Source organism: Prunus avium, chromosome 1 (assembly GCF_965620075.1).
Source record: "Prunus avium chromosome 1, drPruAviu1.hap1.1, whole genome shotgun sequence".
NCBI lineage: Eukaryota > Viridiplantae > Streptophyta > Magnoliopsida > Rosales > Rosaceae > Prunus > Prunus avium.
The window spans coordinates 14,785,272-14,801,775 of record NC_142284.1 but is presented as its reverse complement, the minus strand read 5'-3'; the positions used below and the strand labels follow the sequence as shown (position 1 = coordinate 14,801,775).

At 39.2% G+C, this 16,504-nt stretch overlaps 1 protein-coding gene and 1 long non-coding RNA gene across 4 annotated transcripts; both read left to right on the top strand.

The window, feature by feature from the left end:
• Positions 1-292: 292 nt before the first annotated feature.
• Positions 293-2,139, top strand: LOC110754786 (uncharacterized). Of its 2 annotated transcripts, none has more exons than XR_015837030.1 (2): positions 293-407; positions 949-2,139. It is a non-coding gene; the product is annotated as an uncharacterized LOC110754786 (long non-coding RNA). The 2 variants fall into 2 exon arrangements; XR_002526383.2 differs by having other exon boundaries at positions 294-407; positions 798-2,139.
• Positions 2,140-5,456: 3,317 nt separating this feature from the next.
• Positions 5,457-8,498, top strand: LOC110754784 (F-box protein At3g07870-like). Of its 2 annotated transcripts, XM_088252053.1 has the most exons (4): positions 5,457-6,325; positions 6,485-6,749; positions 7,930-7,991; positions 8,071-8,498. In XM_088252053.1, exons 1-3 carry the CDS (start codon positions 5,594-5,596, stop codon positions 7,965-7,967), a joined length of 1,035 nt encoding a protein of 344 aa, XP_088108179.1. In that variant the 5' UTR covers positions 5,457-5,593; the 3' UTR covers positions 7,968-7,991; positions 8,071-8,498. The 2 variants fall into 2 exon arrangements, with proteins under 2 accessions (XP_088108179.1, XP_021811588.2); XM_021955896.2 differs by having other exon boundaries at positions 5,457-6,749.
• Positions 8,499-16,504: the final 8,006 nt, after the last annotated feature.

Below are 16,504 nucleotides of genomic sequence, written 5' to 3'. Positions count from 1 at the left end.
CTCTCTTTCCTTGCACCTTGAAGATAATAACTTATAGTTTTCCCATCCTTTAATGGAAGCAGAGATAAAACAAGGGGTAAAAATAGCAGCACTCTTCATTTTAATACAAATTGTTAATAAGAATATTCCAATAGCGTGGGAGGAAGATTCGAACTCTGGTGTATAATGGAGAGCATATCTGCTCTAACCAATTTGGGCAAACCCATGTATGCTAATTTCTTGTGTATTTAGTTCTACAAAAGAGTGTAAATTAAAATTTCCAATTAATTTAAAATTCCAAAAAATATACCAAAGGGTATCATACCCATTAGCGAGGCCCTTTTTTTGGGTCAATTGAATTTCATAGAAACCTCATAAACAGAGACAACGAAAAACAAAGGGTATTGCCAGAGGGTTGCAGCTTGAAGGTACCATATGTCAATTCTAAGCATTTTGTATTTCTTGCTCTGTGCAATTTGAACTTTTCAAAGTCATTTTTTCTTTAGTTTCTCCCATTTAGTTGCATAACCCCTTGTGTTATGTTGGATCCATCCAATTATTGTTTTGTCAGCTGTTACTGAGAAATGGGTATTAGAGGAAAGATATGTTTTTATTTATTAATTAATGGCTCAACATTCTTACTTCTGTCAAATGTTATTCTAGATACGAAAGCTGCAGTGTCATAATTAATTTTGCCTTCTTAAGCAAGATGTAGTTTGCCGAATTAATGTTCTTTTCTCTTCTGCAATTGGTGGATTACTTGTCCACTAAATTGCACAGTTTCTCTAACGATGTAAAGTTTCATCTTTTCGTTTCAGAAAAACAAACTTCTGACAAATGTTAGTTTGGATCTTGTAATTTGAATTGATGGAGAGGAGAGTATTTTGGAATTAGTTTCCATTGTTGCAGAGTTGGAATATTTTATTTTCCTTGCCCTTGTTCTTTACAATTGTGGTGGAAATTGTTTAGGGAGATGAAGCCAGATGGGTTATCCCAAAGGGGTGTTTTGAATTTCTGAGCACCAAGTTTGAGGGTTTTGGGAGGGGGAAGAAAGCCAAAACATTATGCGGGTGCTGCTTGTTGGCATTTTCCTGGAACAATTTGGATGGAGCGCAATAAGAATATTTGAGGATTATAAGGGCGCGGGGGTAAATGAATTCTGGGACAGAGTGAGTTTCTGGGAAACTTTTGGCTAAGTTTAGGGATTATTACCATTCTACTATAATGTTGGATTTATAGTCTGTAACAGTGACAGACAAGAATGCTTGAATTCTGTGCATTTCTTACTTCATTTCTAATAGTTTGCAGCAGCAGTTGTGCAGCACACCCTGCATAAGGTTGTAATCATGTATATGATTGAAATTGGCTTGATAGGTCGAGGTCGTCTTGTGCTTAGCCTGCTTTGGCACGTTCGAGGTCATACTTAAGGGAACCAAATCAAACATGAATAAAATATTAGACTCGTTCACAAATTTGGTATGTTCGGCCTCTAAAGCTTATGAATAGATTTGGCAGGAAGGAACAAACAAGAAAGAACTAGTTCAGGGAAAATGGATGAGAGGTGAAGGGAGAAGGCTGCTGAGAGGGACGGAGTGGGAGGAGAGAGTTGAGTAAAAGTGTTTGACAAATATGCCGTTAAAAAGGTGATAATCAGTGTCATCCGTGAATAATGTTGACAACATTTCAGACGGAATGTATATGCTCATGTATATAAATACAAAGGTTTTAGAAAGCCTTGTCTAGGTTGGCCTTGAGGTAATGCTGATCATGAGGTCTTAAGAGATGCAAAGCAAAACAGATAAGGCAGTTGCGAATAGCTGCCGATGCAGAAGGGAGGTAGGGGAGAAGACTTCATTTCGTGCCCTAAGGTGAAACCAGTTCTTCCCTCACGAAAAAAGAAAGGAACAAAAAATACCCCTCTTATTAGATCTCAACTCCCACCCATTGCCCCCTCTTCCCCGTCCAACCCCCTGCTGTACTCTTCAACCGGCTCTTCGTCGTATTCTTCAAACAACTCTTAGACTACGACGTTCCAATTTAGAGATCAAGGGAGATTCGAAGGTTTTAATACAAATTGTCAATAAGGATATTCAAGTACTCTTAAACATTCATTCTGTTGTCCATGATATTTAAATCAAATTTCCCATTTTGTTTTCGGTATATCTTTCGAGAAGCAAATATGGTTGGAGATAATTTAACAAATGTTGGACAGATGTATGATCATCCGTGGATTTGGTTATATAAGAGTGTAAATTTGAATTTCCCACGTGAAAATTAATTTAAAAGTTAGAATATACCTGAAAATGAAATGCAGAAAAGTATACTAGCTAGGCCAGGCAATTAGAGCACTTCCAGCGCTACACCCAAATTCGGGCAAGAGACCCCCTAAGCCCGTGAAGCAAGCTCCAACCTGCAGCAAGTAGACTGGGCAGATGTGGGCTTCACAAGCCTGGGCAGGCACAAAGGCAAAAACAGCCTGAACTTAGGGATGGCAACGGGTCGGGTAGGGGCCGGATATGACAATACCATCCCCGTCTTCGCTCTCCATCCCCGTCCCAATCTCCGAACCCATCCCCGTTTAATAGGTTTCGGGGAATCCTCGTCCCTGTCCCTGTCGGGGGACTATCCCCCATACCCGCCCCCAATCCTTTTTTTTTTCTTCATAAAATCAAATGAATACATAACAGGTGGACAAGATTCTCCTGAGAACAAATCTCCACCAAAGGCCTCTATGAATTTGAGACTTTCAGCTTAAACAATATTCTCTCTACACATAAAAATGCCATTTGCCAAGCACATATATATTATATAGAGAAAAAAGATTACGGTGGATTTGTAATCAAGACTTGCGATAAAGTTTAAATACAGAGAGACTTGATAGTTGAGACTAGAGATACAGAGAAGATTAGGATTATGAAGAATTAGGAGAAGAGAGAGGGGGAGAGAGAGGTGCAGCTGGAGACCAGGAAGAATTAGGAAAGGGAGTTGAGACTAGAGATACAGAGAAGATTAGGATTATGAAGAATTAGGAGAAGAGAGAGGGGGAGAGAGAGGTGCAGCTGAAGACCAGGAAGAATTAGGAAAGGGAGGTTAACTTAAGGGTAAACATAAATATTATAATTATATATTTATTTATTTAAATATAAACATATATATTTTCGGATCAGGTTTGGGGACGGGGACGCCAATACCATCCCCTCCCCATACCCGTCGGGGATTTTTCAAGTTCGGGGATTCCCGTATCTGATACCTGTTTTGCCCCGAAATCTCCCTTGTTAAGGTCGGGGACCCAAAGGAGACCTGCCCCCGTTGGGATTTTTGTCATCCCTACCTGAGTTGTTGCTTGAGGGCGATTATGTCATCAACGTAAATTTTTTATAAAAAATCGAAAAAAATTATGAAAATTTCCAAAAAATTCAGAAACATTTTTTTATACATGCCTAGCAATTTTGTTATTATTAATCTCATACATATAAATAAATTTAATCCCAGTAAATAGTGGTTGCCATTAGGTTGCCATGACAATGGGTGGAAACATAACTTGCCTTTTGCAAGGGCAGTCACTATTCATGTGCATAGTGCCTGCCTTTACTTGCCCTTTCCCTTTGCCATGGATCATGGGTGGAAAGAGCAAGGGGAGGTAAGGGCTGTTACTATTCATATGAATAGTATCAGCTCTTGCAAAAGGCTTGTTGTGTTTCCACTCATTGCCATGGCAAAGGGCAAATACTATTCACTTTAATATTTATTTTTTATTTAACTTAAACGATTAATTTGGATAAGATTTTCGGTTGCCACGTGTCAATATTTATTATAAAATTCACATCTCATATTTCAAATTAAATTTTTGAACAAAATTTTCGGATAAGATTTTCAGTTACCACGTGTCCATTTTTATTATAAAATTCACATATCAAATTTCATCATTTAACCAATTAAATAAAAGACAAGCAATACAACTAATTAGATAAAATACAAGCAATACAACTAATTAAATAAAAGACAAGCAATACAACCTAATGGTTTTCATCATTTAACCAATCGGTGTTCCTTGGTCCATCGTCACGGAAAAGCCTTCTTCTCAAAACATCCATTCGTTCTAACTTCCAAAATTACTTTGTTTTAGGGGGCATATGGCTTGTATCCATGGTTATGGTTTTCTGATTCTTCATATCCATGTCTTGTTTGTGTGCATACTCTCTTTCTCTTGCAAATGCTTCATCTCTTGCCTTCTCATCCGCATCTCTTTTAATGTCTCTCTCAATTCTCATTGTGCCGTTCAGAGCAATTTGCTCCAAAAATTTTGCACAATCATTGGTGGAATTACTTCCTCTCTTGGCATTTGTCACCTTTCTCCCAATAGGCATCGGCTCCCTTTGGATTGATGAGTCTTGATTTATCGGGGACTCCAATGGCGAATCCAATACCGTTGAATCGTGGAGCGATGTCTCATTCAACACAACAGTCGGACTCGTGGGAATAATTTTGAATCTCAAATAATTTTTCACAACCTCATAAACATTAGTGATTGTTGAAAGATTTTTTACCTTGGTCAATGGCATTGAACCACATTTGTGCTTGCATAATCTATAATATATAAAAATTGAAATGCAATAAAATTTCAAAAATTAGGACATTAAATTTAATAAAATGGCAATTACAAATAATTCACCTCGTTGGCAAGATTTTCGCTGCTTTGAATGTTGTCCCTCGCTTTTGCAAATGCATCTCTCCATTTCCCTAACTGTTTATTCAAAAAAATTCACCTACTAGCCAAGGTCATTTCCATACGAGAGGAACCCGATCTTCCGAATTTTTCTTCACATATGAGAGAACTTCATCTCATTTCCCGTGATCGGGCAATGATCAACTTGGACCCAACACTTATACAACAAAACATCTTTCATGGTTGTCCACGAGCCTCTAGCTTCGATAGAAGATGCCATTAGTATATTTACACAAATGAAATTTGGAAAGTGAAGAAAATTTGGTGTGGAAAGTGAATAATATTGGAAGGAGAACAAAATGTATGAAGATTTGGTGTAGAAAGTGAAGAATATTGGTAGGTATTTATAGAAAAAAAAAAATTCAAATTTTTTGTCAATATTTTTTTACACAAAAATTGGTAGTCGTTGGATTGGAGGAAAAATTAGGATTAGAGACACCAAAACATGACACGTGGCTTGTAGCCGTTGGCGGAAAGCAGGGCTGATGTTATGCTGGCGTCAGCACATATGATTTTGAAATTTCCACGCACCAACGGTAAAAAAATTTGAATCCCGTGCGCTGACGCTAGCCTAGCCTCAATGCTGATGTCATCAGCCTCAAGCACTAGCTCAAGCTCGGGCTCTATTGGGCTTGCCCAGTTTGATGGTCCCCACCAGCAGCCCTTTGGAACTGCGCGAAGGGCCTCGGGCCCCTCCTGACCGGGCCAGCCCAGAGCGCTGGAAGTGCTCCTAGTCATTTCGGCTCATACCCATTTTAACTCATTTCAGCTCTTCCGTTCTACCCAAGCTTGGGTTGAAGAAGCGTTCTTCAAGCTCAAACTCTGAGTGTCTGAGTGAGGCGCTTCTCCGATCTTAGCCAGCCTACCGCAACGACACCGCTTCGATCAATGAAGAGAATTAAACGACCACCAACCAAAAGAAACAGACCCCCAAATCAAGAAGACGACGACGATGAAGAAGAGCATGATCAGAAACCCTACCTTCTGCATTTGCCAGAGCACATAATAATGGAGATCTTCTGCAAAATCCCTACAAAAACCCTCATCCAATGCAAGCGCGTGTGCAAGTCTTGGCGTTCTTGGCTCTCAGACCCTCAATTCACCAAAGAACTGTTTGCACGAACACCCGCTTGCCTCATGATCACTGGCTTCCGCTCGCGCTGGGGCCACTTCTTGGTCGACCTCGACAGGGTCGGGTGGCAAAACGACGTTGCCTTGAAGCTTTTCAGTATAAGAAGTCTCCGAACTCTTTGTATGACCATTGAAGGCTCGTGCAATGGCTTCCTCTGTCACCAAGAAGTCCATTTTGACTTGAGCCGTCATCTTCACATCTCCAATCCAGTTACTGGCGAGTTTTTATCTCTCCCAGCACCTCCAAATCCTGATACACGTGACTGTTATGGTTTTGGGTTTAGCCCCATCAGTGAGGTCTACAAGCTACTTCGGGTTTGGTCTCCATACGGAAAGCCTGACCAAGTAATGGTTTTGACTGTTGGCTCTGGCATTTGGAGAAACATTGGGCATCCTGCCTACTCTTTTGATGGTGTAACTCCTCATGGGATTTATCTCAATGGGTTTCTTCATTGGATTGGTCACAGTAGTAGTGATTGTTCCCGTTTGGTATGTGCCTTTGATGTTGAAAGCGAGCAGTTCCAAGAGTTACCACTACCCCCTTGTATTTATGATCTGGATGAAACTTATTTTAATCTCAGAGTATTGAAAGGTTGGCTCTCTGTAATTCTTAACTTGAATGATGATATCATTGTTTGGGTGATGAAGGATTATGGAGTGAAGGAATCTTGGACTAAAGAGCACGAGTTGAAAGACCCAGTAGGTTATTTTGGCACTTTCATGTTGAAAGCTATTACTGAGGAAGGGCAAGTTTTGGGGATACATCAGGGTAGATTGCAGGCTTATACTCCCACAACAACGGGCCTTGTGACGGTTGAGGTTGATGGATTACCTTCATGGATTTCAGAGGCATGGGACCTTGTTCCGAGCTTTGTTTCGCTTAAGGATATCGCCGGAGGGTTACAGCTTGAAGGTACCATATGTCAATCCTAAGGCATTTTGTATTTCTTGCTCTGTGCAATTTGAACTTTTCAAAGTCATTTTTTATTAATGGTAGTGATAGAAGGCCTAGTTAGTGTAGTTTGTTTAGTTTTTTCCATTTAGTTGCACATCACCCCTTGTGTTATTTTGGATCCATCCAATTACTGTTATGTCAGTTGTTACTGAGAAATGGCTCAACATTCTAACTTGTGACACATGTTATTCTAGATAGGAAAGCTGCAGTGTTATAATTAATTTTGCCTTCTTAAGCTAGATGTAGTTTGTCGAATTAATGCTCTTTCTCTTCTGCTATTGGTGGATTAAACGTCCACTAAACTGCAGTTTTCTCTTACGAAATAAAATCTTTTCCTTTTAAAAAACAAAAAACAAACTTCTGATGAATGATAGTTTGGATCTTGTTATTTGAATTGGTGGAGAGGAAAGGATTTTGGAATTGTTTTCGTTGCCCTTGTTCTTTAGAATTGTGGTGGAAATTGTTTAGGGAGATGAAGGCCGGTTGGGTTATCCCTAAGGGGTGTTTTGAATTTCTGAGCACCAAGTTTGAGGCTTTGGGGAGGGGGAAGAAAGCCCAAACATTACGGGGGTGCTTGTTGTTGGCATTTTCGTGGAACAATTTGGATGGAGTGCAATAAGAATATTTGAGGATTATAAGGGTGCGAGGGTAGATGAACTCTGGGACAGAGTGAGTTCCTGCGAAGCTTTATGGGCATCGCTTTCAGCTGAGTTTATGGATTATTATCATTCTTCTATAATGTTGGATTTGTTAGCAGCTGCGAAGTGATACTTGATCCTTCAAATTTTGAGGTTTTTCTTACTTGCCTTTTTTTGTGTTTTCTTTTCTCCCTTCTCTTTATATTGTGGATTCCTTATCCACTCTTTCTAATCAGATTGTCTACTTTAATAAATTGTTGTTTCTCTTCAAAAGAAAAAAAAAGTTCTTTCAACATCTAGTTGATGGGATTATTCATACATTCCTCCGTGTTAGATTATAGTATCTAATATGAAAAAAAAAAAAAGGGATAAGAAGTGTCACAAATGCTTATTATATAATACCGGGAAATTTTGGTTGGGGTGGGAACAAATGTAGATTTATTGTTTTAAGTAATCTTTTAGACCATTGCACTCTAATATTTTCATTTTATTTCATGCAGGACTTCAGGGTGTGCATTGCAAACTGGACCAATCTTGACTGTGAATGAGCGAGCCTTTTACGGTAAAACATCCATACCTGCATTGTCACACAAGGTATAGATGTGACCGTCTGGCTGATTAATAATACCTTGTAATTGCAGATCAATAGTGGTTTAATGACTCCAACTATGAAAGTTCGAAGGAACAGAGTTGTTGCTCAGTACAAGGAGAAAATAGAGAATCTGTACAAGTAAATCTCTTATCTAGGAATTTACAGAAGCATTTTAAAGGGCAGGCAATTTGTATGAAATAAGCATTGCAAAGCATAGGTAGGTAGCCAGTCCAATAGTTTTTCGATTCCCCTTTTTTTCTTTTTTTCTTTTGGAAGGCCTCTCCTAATGAAAGGGTCTATAAATATCTACAAACTCACACACACGCTGATGCGGGGGGTCGAGCCTAGGACCACTCCTAGGAAGGGGCAAAGCCCCGCCACTGTACTGTGGTGCCCATCCGCTCGATTCCCTGTTTAGGCAAGTTCCTTGCTGTCCTGTCTCTTCAAGCATAGTATACTATTTAAAGTTTTTGGATTTATAGCCTGTAACAGTGACGGGCAAGAATTCTTGAAATTTGTGTGTATTTCTTACTTCATTCCTGCGAGGAAGGTAATACCCGGCATAAGGTTGTAATCTTGTCTAGGATTGAAATCGGCTTAGTAGTTCAAGTTTGTGTCGTGCTTAGCCTGCTTTGGCTCATTCGAGCTCAAACTTGGTATGTTCAGCTTTTAAAGCTTATGTGTAAAAGATTTATGTTCAGCTTCTAAAGCTTATGTATAGCTCATGAATAAAAGGATGAGGTGAAGAGAGAAGGCGTATAGAGAAAGATGAGGCAGACGGGGTGGGAGGTGACTTGAGCGAAAAGTGTTAGATAAAAATGCCGTTAAAAAGGTGATAATCTTGTGTGTCATCCGTGAAGAATTTTAACAAAATTTCAGACGGAATGTAAATGCCTATGTATATAAATACGAAGGGTTTTTTTATAATTAAAATCAATAAGAACATTTTCGTGAATGAGGAAAGGAAGCTGATTCTATAAAGTGATATATTTAATTTTTTTTTATAAATCAAATGATAGGGAGATTGAATTCATAAATTAAGATTTTGGGTTTTTTGGGGATCTGTGATGGCTGCGCTGCGGCAGGATGGAAGTGGGGGCTGCATTAGTGCTGGTTGCCATTCGGTTACTGCAAATTTTGGGCGAAACCTCAAATCACCTGACTATTTGAGGTTTCGTTTTTTTTAAAGCCGCAAATCGCCCGTGTTTTGCGGTTAACCGCATGGTTGTATAACCGCAATTTCGGTTGATTACCGCGAATAAACATTTAAACCGATTGGGATATTTTGGGCCTAAATTAGAAAGTTTTAGGTCTTTAAGCTAGGTCTTTTTGTGTCAGAAAAATCTGATCTTTTTCATACTTTTGTAGGCCTAGTTTTGAAGCTTATTTTGAAGCCTTTTGAGTTTAAGCATACTTTACAAATTTAAGCAAATAAATTTACAACTGAAATAAATAAATTTAAACCCAAGAAAATAATGTTAAAATTTAGTTATAACCCTATAAAAAAATATAAAACGCAATGCAAACTTAATTAAAATTACAACCTAAAAGAAAAATGTAATGCAAAATTAATTGAAGTTACAACCCAAAAGAAAAATGCAATTCAAATTTAATTAAAGTTACTAACCAAAAGAAAAATGCAATTCGAACTTATGGGCACCAATACAAACCCAAAAGAGAACTCAAGTGTTGGTGGTGGTGGTGAGTGGATTTGAAGGACATGGTTGTGATGTATGAGCATCAATGCTATCTACAAATAAAACAACACAAGTTTAGTACATTTTATTATAAGAAGAAGCATAAATAACATGAACATAAATAAACTAATTACTTACAAGTTGTAACATATTCCATTTCCTTGTAGAATTCAAGGTCATCATCTGTGGGTTTCTTGTAAAATGAAAATTCGTCTGCCCTAAGCCATTCACAAGTACACACTAATGCCTCTACCATTTTAGGATGCAAAGAGGTTCTAAAAGAATCCACAATCCTCTTGCCTAGGCTAAAATCATTTTTACTAACAACCGTAGAACTTGGAATTGCAAAGATATCCTTGGGAACTTGTGAAAAAATTGAATATCTTGTTTGGTTCCCTTTCCACCAATTCATGAGATTGAATTGTTTGCTCAAAGGGCTCTAAAAAAGGATCATCAAATACTTATCCACTTCATTGTATATCTCAATGGATTACTCATCCTTCCTTTTTTGCACAAGTTGTTGTATTAGTTGAAATGTGACATCAATATCGTCACCAATTTGTGCAACCTCATCATCAACCTCATCCTCATCAATTTGGCTCACAACACCCACAACCCTTTTATACTCATTATACAATTCATTCAAACATACAACCTCCTTAACAATCTCATCTTGCTTTCTAGCATCCACTCTAAGATTGCCAAAGCTTATTTGGAGCATTTGAAGCATAATCCTTAGGTCTAGCATATTACCCAAAAATATAAGTTTATTCACAACCTCAAAGCTCCCCCAATATTTGTCAAATTTCAACTTCATTGTAGATGCTACTTGTTGCATAGTGGAATTTCTAGGATCCTTCATTTTCGCTTCTATTTGAACTTGTAACCTAACCAATTCTAGGAAAATTATTAGGGATGTACAAGTTTTGGTTGCACTAAGCTTTAATGTTGCTTCATAAATTTTTTTGAGAAAATGCACAAAAACTAATGCCTTCTCCCAATCATCATCTTTTGGAAGTCCCACTCTCTTAACCATCACTTTCTCAACTCTTTTTTCCTCTAGAAAGTAAGTTTGAAACACTTCACAAGAATATGCCATCTTGTCAAAGACTTGCCTATACTTGAATGCACGTTCAAGCATTTTATAGGTTGCATTCCACCTTGTAGGCACATCCATTTGCACATTTGCCATCTTGTCCATCATGCATGCAATGACAAACTTTCTAAACTTATCCAACCTCGCTGGAGAAGAGTGAATAAAATTCACACAATTTCTTATACCCTCAATTGAGGCATTAAGCTCCTTCAACCCATCCTTAACAATTAAATTAAGAATGTGACAAGCACATCTCAAGTGCAAGTACTTCCCATCCAACATTAAGGTGTTCATTGCCTTTAGGCTTTGTGCCATGTACTTAACCACCCCATCATTGGCGGAAGCATTATCAATGGTAATTGTGAACACCTTGTGTATACCCCAATCCGTCAAACATGCATATAGGGTTTTCCCTGCGTCAATGCCCTTATGACTAGTGATCTTTGTTAAGCTAATTATTCTTTTGTGCAACTTACAATCAAAATCCATGAAGTGGATCGTCACAACCATGTGATTTATGTTTTGGATCGATGTCCAAGTATCGGTTGCGATTGTTGACCAACGCGAATCTCACGGCCTAGTGCTCCGGGCCGAAGGGATCTCCATTAACACGGGTCGTCCTTCTTTGGTGCGGTGCAGTTGTACGCGGGCGTGCCAACATGGTTTACCGTGCGTTTGAGGATAGTGCGATTGGGTGAATAGATGAGTTGCGCGCCTGTTTGAGTCTGACTTCTAATCAGAGCGACTGTGGCCGAGAGAGGAACTGATCGCGGCCGTCAGGTTCACGGCTTGAGCTACAAGGCCGTTAATGGTGGTGTTGATGGTGGGTTTTCAAGTGGTGCTCCGGCGCGTTACTGTGTGGCAACGACCGTATGATATATGACATGAACAAAAAAGTAACAAAGATGGTGCTCCGGCGCCTTGAAAATCAAGGGTCGTATGATATATTGATGAATGGATTTTCCTACAAACTATCACTACTCCTAAGAAAGCAAGTAAAAGTATTGAAAGTGCATTACAAGAAGATAAATGACAGGAAAATATAATCTGCTTCGTGGGAGGCTTGTGTTTGGTGTTGAACCCTTTAAACGTAGTTGGAGCCTTGTATTTATTAGAGAAATCCTGAAGAGACAGCAAGGCTGAAAATCTGCATGATGAGGTTGATCAGAGCTAGTGGGTAGTCAAGTCGACATTTGGGAACGTGAAGTATGGTGGTGTGACCCCCATAAATCCCAGTCGCCGCCCTGATCGTGGGTTCTGCGTCTTGGGCCTTGGAGGAGCATTTAATGCCCAGGTCTGGTGGTAGGTGACTCAATCTTACAAATCGTGAGATTTTTACACCTAATCGCCCTGATTTTACACGCTGATTTTACTCACCATACTCTGACTTCAATCACTTCCGCTCTTCTCTTGTGCATTAAATGCTCTTATGTGGATCATGGGCCCTGATCTGTAGTTAGAGGCGTTCTTTCATTAAATGAAGCGTGGGACCCTGACGCCACTTGATTTTCCTATCTTGGCCGTGTGTCTGAGGAGTATATTAATTTCTTCGCTTATGTTCACCGAGGCCGTGGCCGTGATGGTTTTGCCTTCACGGCTCAACCTTTATCCTACGAGAGAAACGAAACACAATTCGATGCGCTTGGTCCCTTCTTCTTCTAGGTAGGCGCTTCAGCCGAGAGGTTGCTTCTTCGGTCGGCCTCATAGGCTGAGATTTCTAGGCATAAACAACGATACTAACTCTTTACTCACCAATCACACTTATTATCTTTGCCTTTTCAACTATGAATAACTCCCACACCCCCTCGCCAACCCTCTTCCTACTTGGTACCTTCCACCAAGGTTGCACCCCGTACATCATTTCCTTAAAACCCGAGCCCTCAAATACTCTAAAAGGATGCTCATCCTTAATGATGATGAACTTCACAACCTTTAACTCACATTGTTTTTTATTGAATGTGTGAGGGACCAATCCACTACCTATTGTATCCGTTGTCAAGGAAGGTTGATTTGCATAACCTCGTTGATAGAGAGGAGAGAGGAGAGAGTTGCATTTCCTCTCTATGTGATTTTTTAAACCTATTGTCCCATTTTTTCCAGGGTCCGCCGACATCTCCACTTTACAACAATTGCAAACCCATATAATCTTCTCTACCCCATTATCATCATTCTTTATCTGTTTTGTGCAATGTAACCACACAATCGGTTTTGGTGCTTTCCTCCTATCTCCCATCACAACCCCCGCATGTGTGGAATTTTGTGTTTGAGTTGGAGGTTGTGTTTTCGGTGTTTTCGGTTTGTGTTTGGGGATTAAAGGCATTAGGTGTGTTAGAGTAGCTAGACTCCATCTATTAAACACAATACAACAAAAACAACATAGAGGCATATTAATAACAGATTAAACACAATCAAATTAAAACACAAAACAACAAATTAAACTAAAAAAACAAAAATCAAATCAATTGAAAATCATAAAAACAGAAACCAAAACAGAACATAGGCATAAATCATAATATTTAACTCAATTCAACAATTTAATTCAACATAGGCATAAATCATAATATTTAACTCAATTGAAAAGACAAAAAAAAAAGAATCCAGAACAGAACACTCCCAAAATCGAAACCCTATTATTCCCAATTCCATAATCCATTCAAAATTCAAAACCCTAATTTTGAAACCCTCAATTTCAGAAATTAGGTTTACTTGAGGCTATACTTATTGATCAGTATAGCTCCAAATCGACGACAATTGAGGATGAGCTTGACTGATCGTGGTGGCGAGGTTGAGTGAGAAAGGCAACGCCAGCAAGGTTGACTGGAGACAAACTTGAGAGAGGCTGAGAGCGGTTAAGGTTTAGGGTAACATACAGACTTGAGAGAGGCTGATTTTGAGTGAGAGTGTTGGCGAGGTTGAGTTGAGATAGAGATCGAGTTGAGTTGAGAGAGAAGACAACTGAGATCGTGAGAGGCTTGGTTGAGTTGAGTCTGAGAGAGAGAGAGAGAGAGAGAGAGAGAGAGAGAGAGAGAGAGAGAGAGAGATTAGATTAGATATGATCGTGGCTATTACTTAATATCAATTAATTATAAAAATATATTTTAATTATTAATTAAAAATAGATTGCGGTTTGCAGTAACCGCAAGTTTGGTTTTTTCCTAACCGCAACCGCAATTGCGGTTTGTTCCTCAAACTGCAAATTGTGGTCGGTTTTCCCGCATGTTAGGTTCAAATGCGGTAATACCTCCATTTTTGCAGTTTTGCATTCTAAAATTCCATCCCTAGGCTGCATACATTGTTGTAGGGGTACATAATTTGAGTAAAGTTTATTTATTCCTTTCTTTGTTGTGTAAAATGTGGATTCCATATTATTGGTGTTTTTTTTTAATGTTACAATATTAAATTTTTTTTAGTACAAGTGTTTGTGCCTGATAAATCACGGCCATAAGGTGGCCGAAGGAATTCCTCTCTCGGCCCTGGCACTTGTTCATAAAAACTGAAACGCAGCGTTTCGCCAGGATACTTCGCCTTCCTAAAGACAAAAGAAGAAATGCTAAGGCATGATCATCTCGGCCTCAAGCGCAGGCCGAGGCCGAGGCCGAGGCCAAACAAAATCGCGGCCAGAAATATTAAAATCAGATCATCACGTGATAGCAGGGACCCAGGCTTCATTTAATGAAGTAGTGCCTGTTTAATGTAGCAAACCCACTGGCTACAAGGAAGCATTTAATGCATGAGGGAAAGTGGGAAGTGACTGAAGTCAGAATTTGGTGATGGGGATCAGAGCGATTAGACGTGGACATTCTCACAAGAATTCTGACAGCCTGAGATATTGGTTCACCAGCTATCCAGGCCATAAGTGCGTCTCCACGGCCAGAAGCTCAGAACCCGATCAAGAGCGACGGCCGAGATTCACTGATCGGTTCATAATTGTATATCATTTTGTACCCTTCTAGCTTATGATTTGGTTATGTTTTTGAGTTAAACTTGTGCTTTTAAACCTTTTTGTGTTTATCTTTCAGTTAATTGACATTTAGGTAACAATGATGACTTTGGATAGGGAATGATGCAATCCATGCATGTTAGGGCCTGATTTGGGTGAATGGAAGAAGAGCTTAAAGACAAAACCAAAGTTGGGCCACACTTCTTGTCAGTCCAGTTTCGTAAGTCACATTGCAGGTCTCATTTCAGCAAACTGCACAACTCGGATGAGGAGACATTCTTCATAGAAGTTGTTCAATTGGGTGTCTAGTATAACATATCCAAATTTCAGCCCAATTGAACATATCTAGAGTCCTCAGCCCGTCCAACACTGAACCATGCTCAGGAGGATTTGCAGCTGCCAGCTTTGAGCCTTGTCTCCTCCTTTAAGCCATGTGCCTCACCCATGCTGCAACTGACTTTGGATCCAACATAATGAGTGAAGTGGGGAGGTATTCCAGCTGTGAAATTCTAAAGGATCAAGTTGGTACATGATGGAGCTATTAAAGAGAAAGCATGTGCATGCATGTAAAGCATAAATGAAATGAAGTCAATTCCAGTCTCTGTTCGGCTGCCAACTTGCAAGGGCCAAAACGCACACTTCTACTAGTCCGATGGAAATACTTTCTTCATAGAAGTTGTTCCAATGGGTGTCTAGTATAACATATCCAAATTTGAGCCCCATTGGATACGTTTTGAAACCTCTGGCCTTCCTACGCCAAGCCTGGTTCAGAAAACTCGTTTTTCAGCAACCAAAAGGCAACCACATGGGTTGGCAGCAAAGGCAGCCACATCTGATCACCTTTGAACCCATGTGAAGATGCTTGAGGTGCAGCAAAATATGAAGGATGGTGTGGAAATCCATCATGATGTTCCTCCCTCTTAGCCCTATAAATAGAGAAGCCTTCAAGCTTCAAATCACACCCCAAGGGGGGGAGCTCTCAAACACTTCTCTAGAGCTCCCTTCCCTTCTCTCCCTCAAATTCTCTTAGTTTCCTTTCAAGTTGTCAATTGTTGTAACAATAATGTTTTTACTAAATTTTCCTTCAAGTTTTCTTAGTTCCACTTTACTTTTATTTGTAATGTACATTCTTTCTTAAGTATTCAAGTTTAATTAGTTTCCAAGTTTCAATTATGGTTTTTGTTCTTATTCATTATGCTTATAAGTTAATAGGCTAGTTTGAATGATTGATCACCATTTAGGCTTGCATGTTAGCTATCTTGGTTTGAATTAAGAGTAGACACCATGCTTTAATTCGAATTGAACTATGAATAAGAAGAGTATGTATGGACATTCGACAACAGGGATTAGATACATGCTTGGTTGTTTAAATTGTTCTTCTATGCTTAATGGGTTCCTAATGCTTAGTTTTAGGTTAGACAACAAATGATCAAATTAGGGAATTAGGAACACAAGGTTATGACCAAACATCATGGCTTAATCATACTTTAGCTAGAATCAATCCGTTAATCTAATTGAACTTGGGAACTTATTTGCTTGAGTTATTTCCTTTTTTCTTGTTTTATTTATTTTCTTTTTCATTTCTATTTTGTGTAGGGGAAATGAATTGGATCATTCAATCACCAATCCTCGTGGGATCAACCTCGCACTTACATATGCTATACTACCGAACGGCTCGTGCACTTGCGAGTATCACAAGTTGAGGATGCAGTTGAATCCATTTTGGTGCAGCTGAATCGAAGCAACATTC

Bases quoted from the DNA above. Each gene is read 5' to 3' on its own strand.
- LOC110754784 (XM_021955896.2), top strand. From the start codon at position 5,594: ATGAAGAGAATTAAACGACCACCAACCAAAAGAAACAGACCCCCAAAT. The intron at 6,750-7,929 runs GTACCATATGTC...TATTTCATGCAG, and splicing joins CGGAGGGTTACAGCTTGAAG to GACTTCAGGGTGTGCATTGC.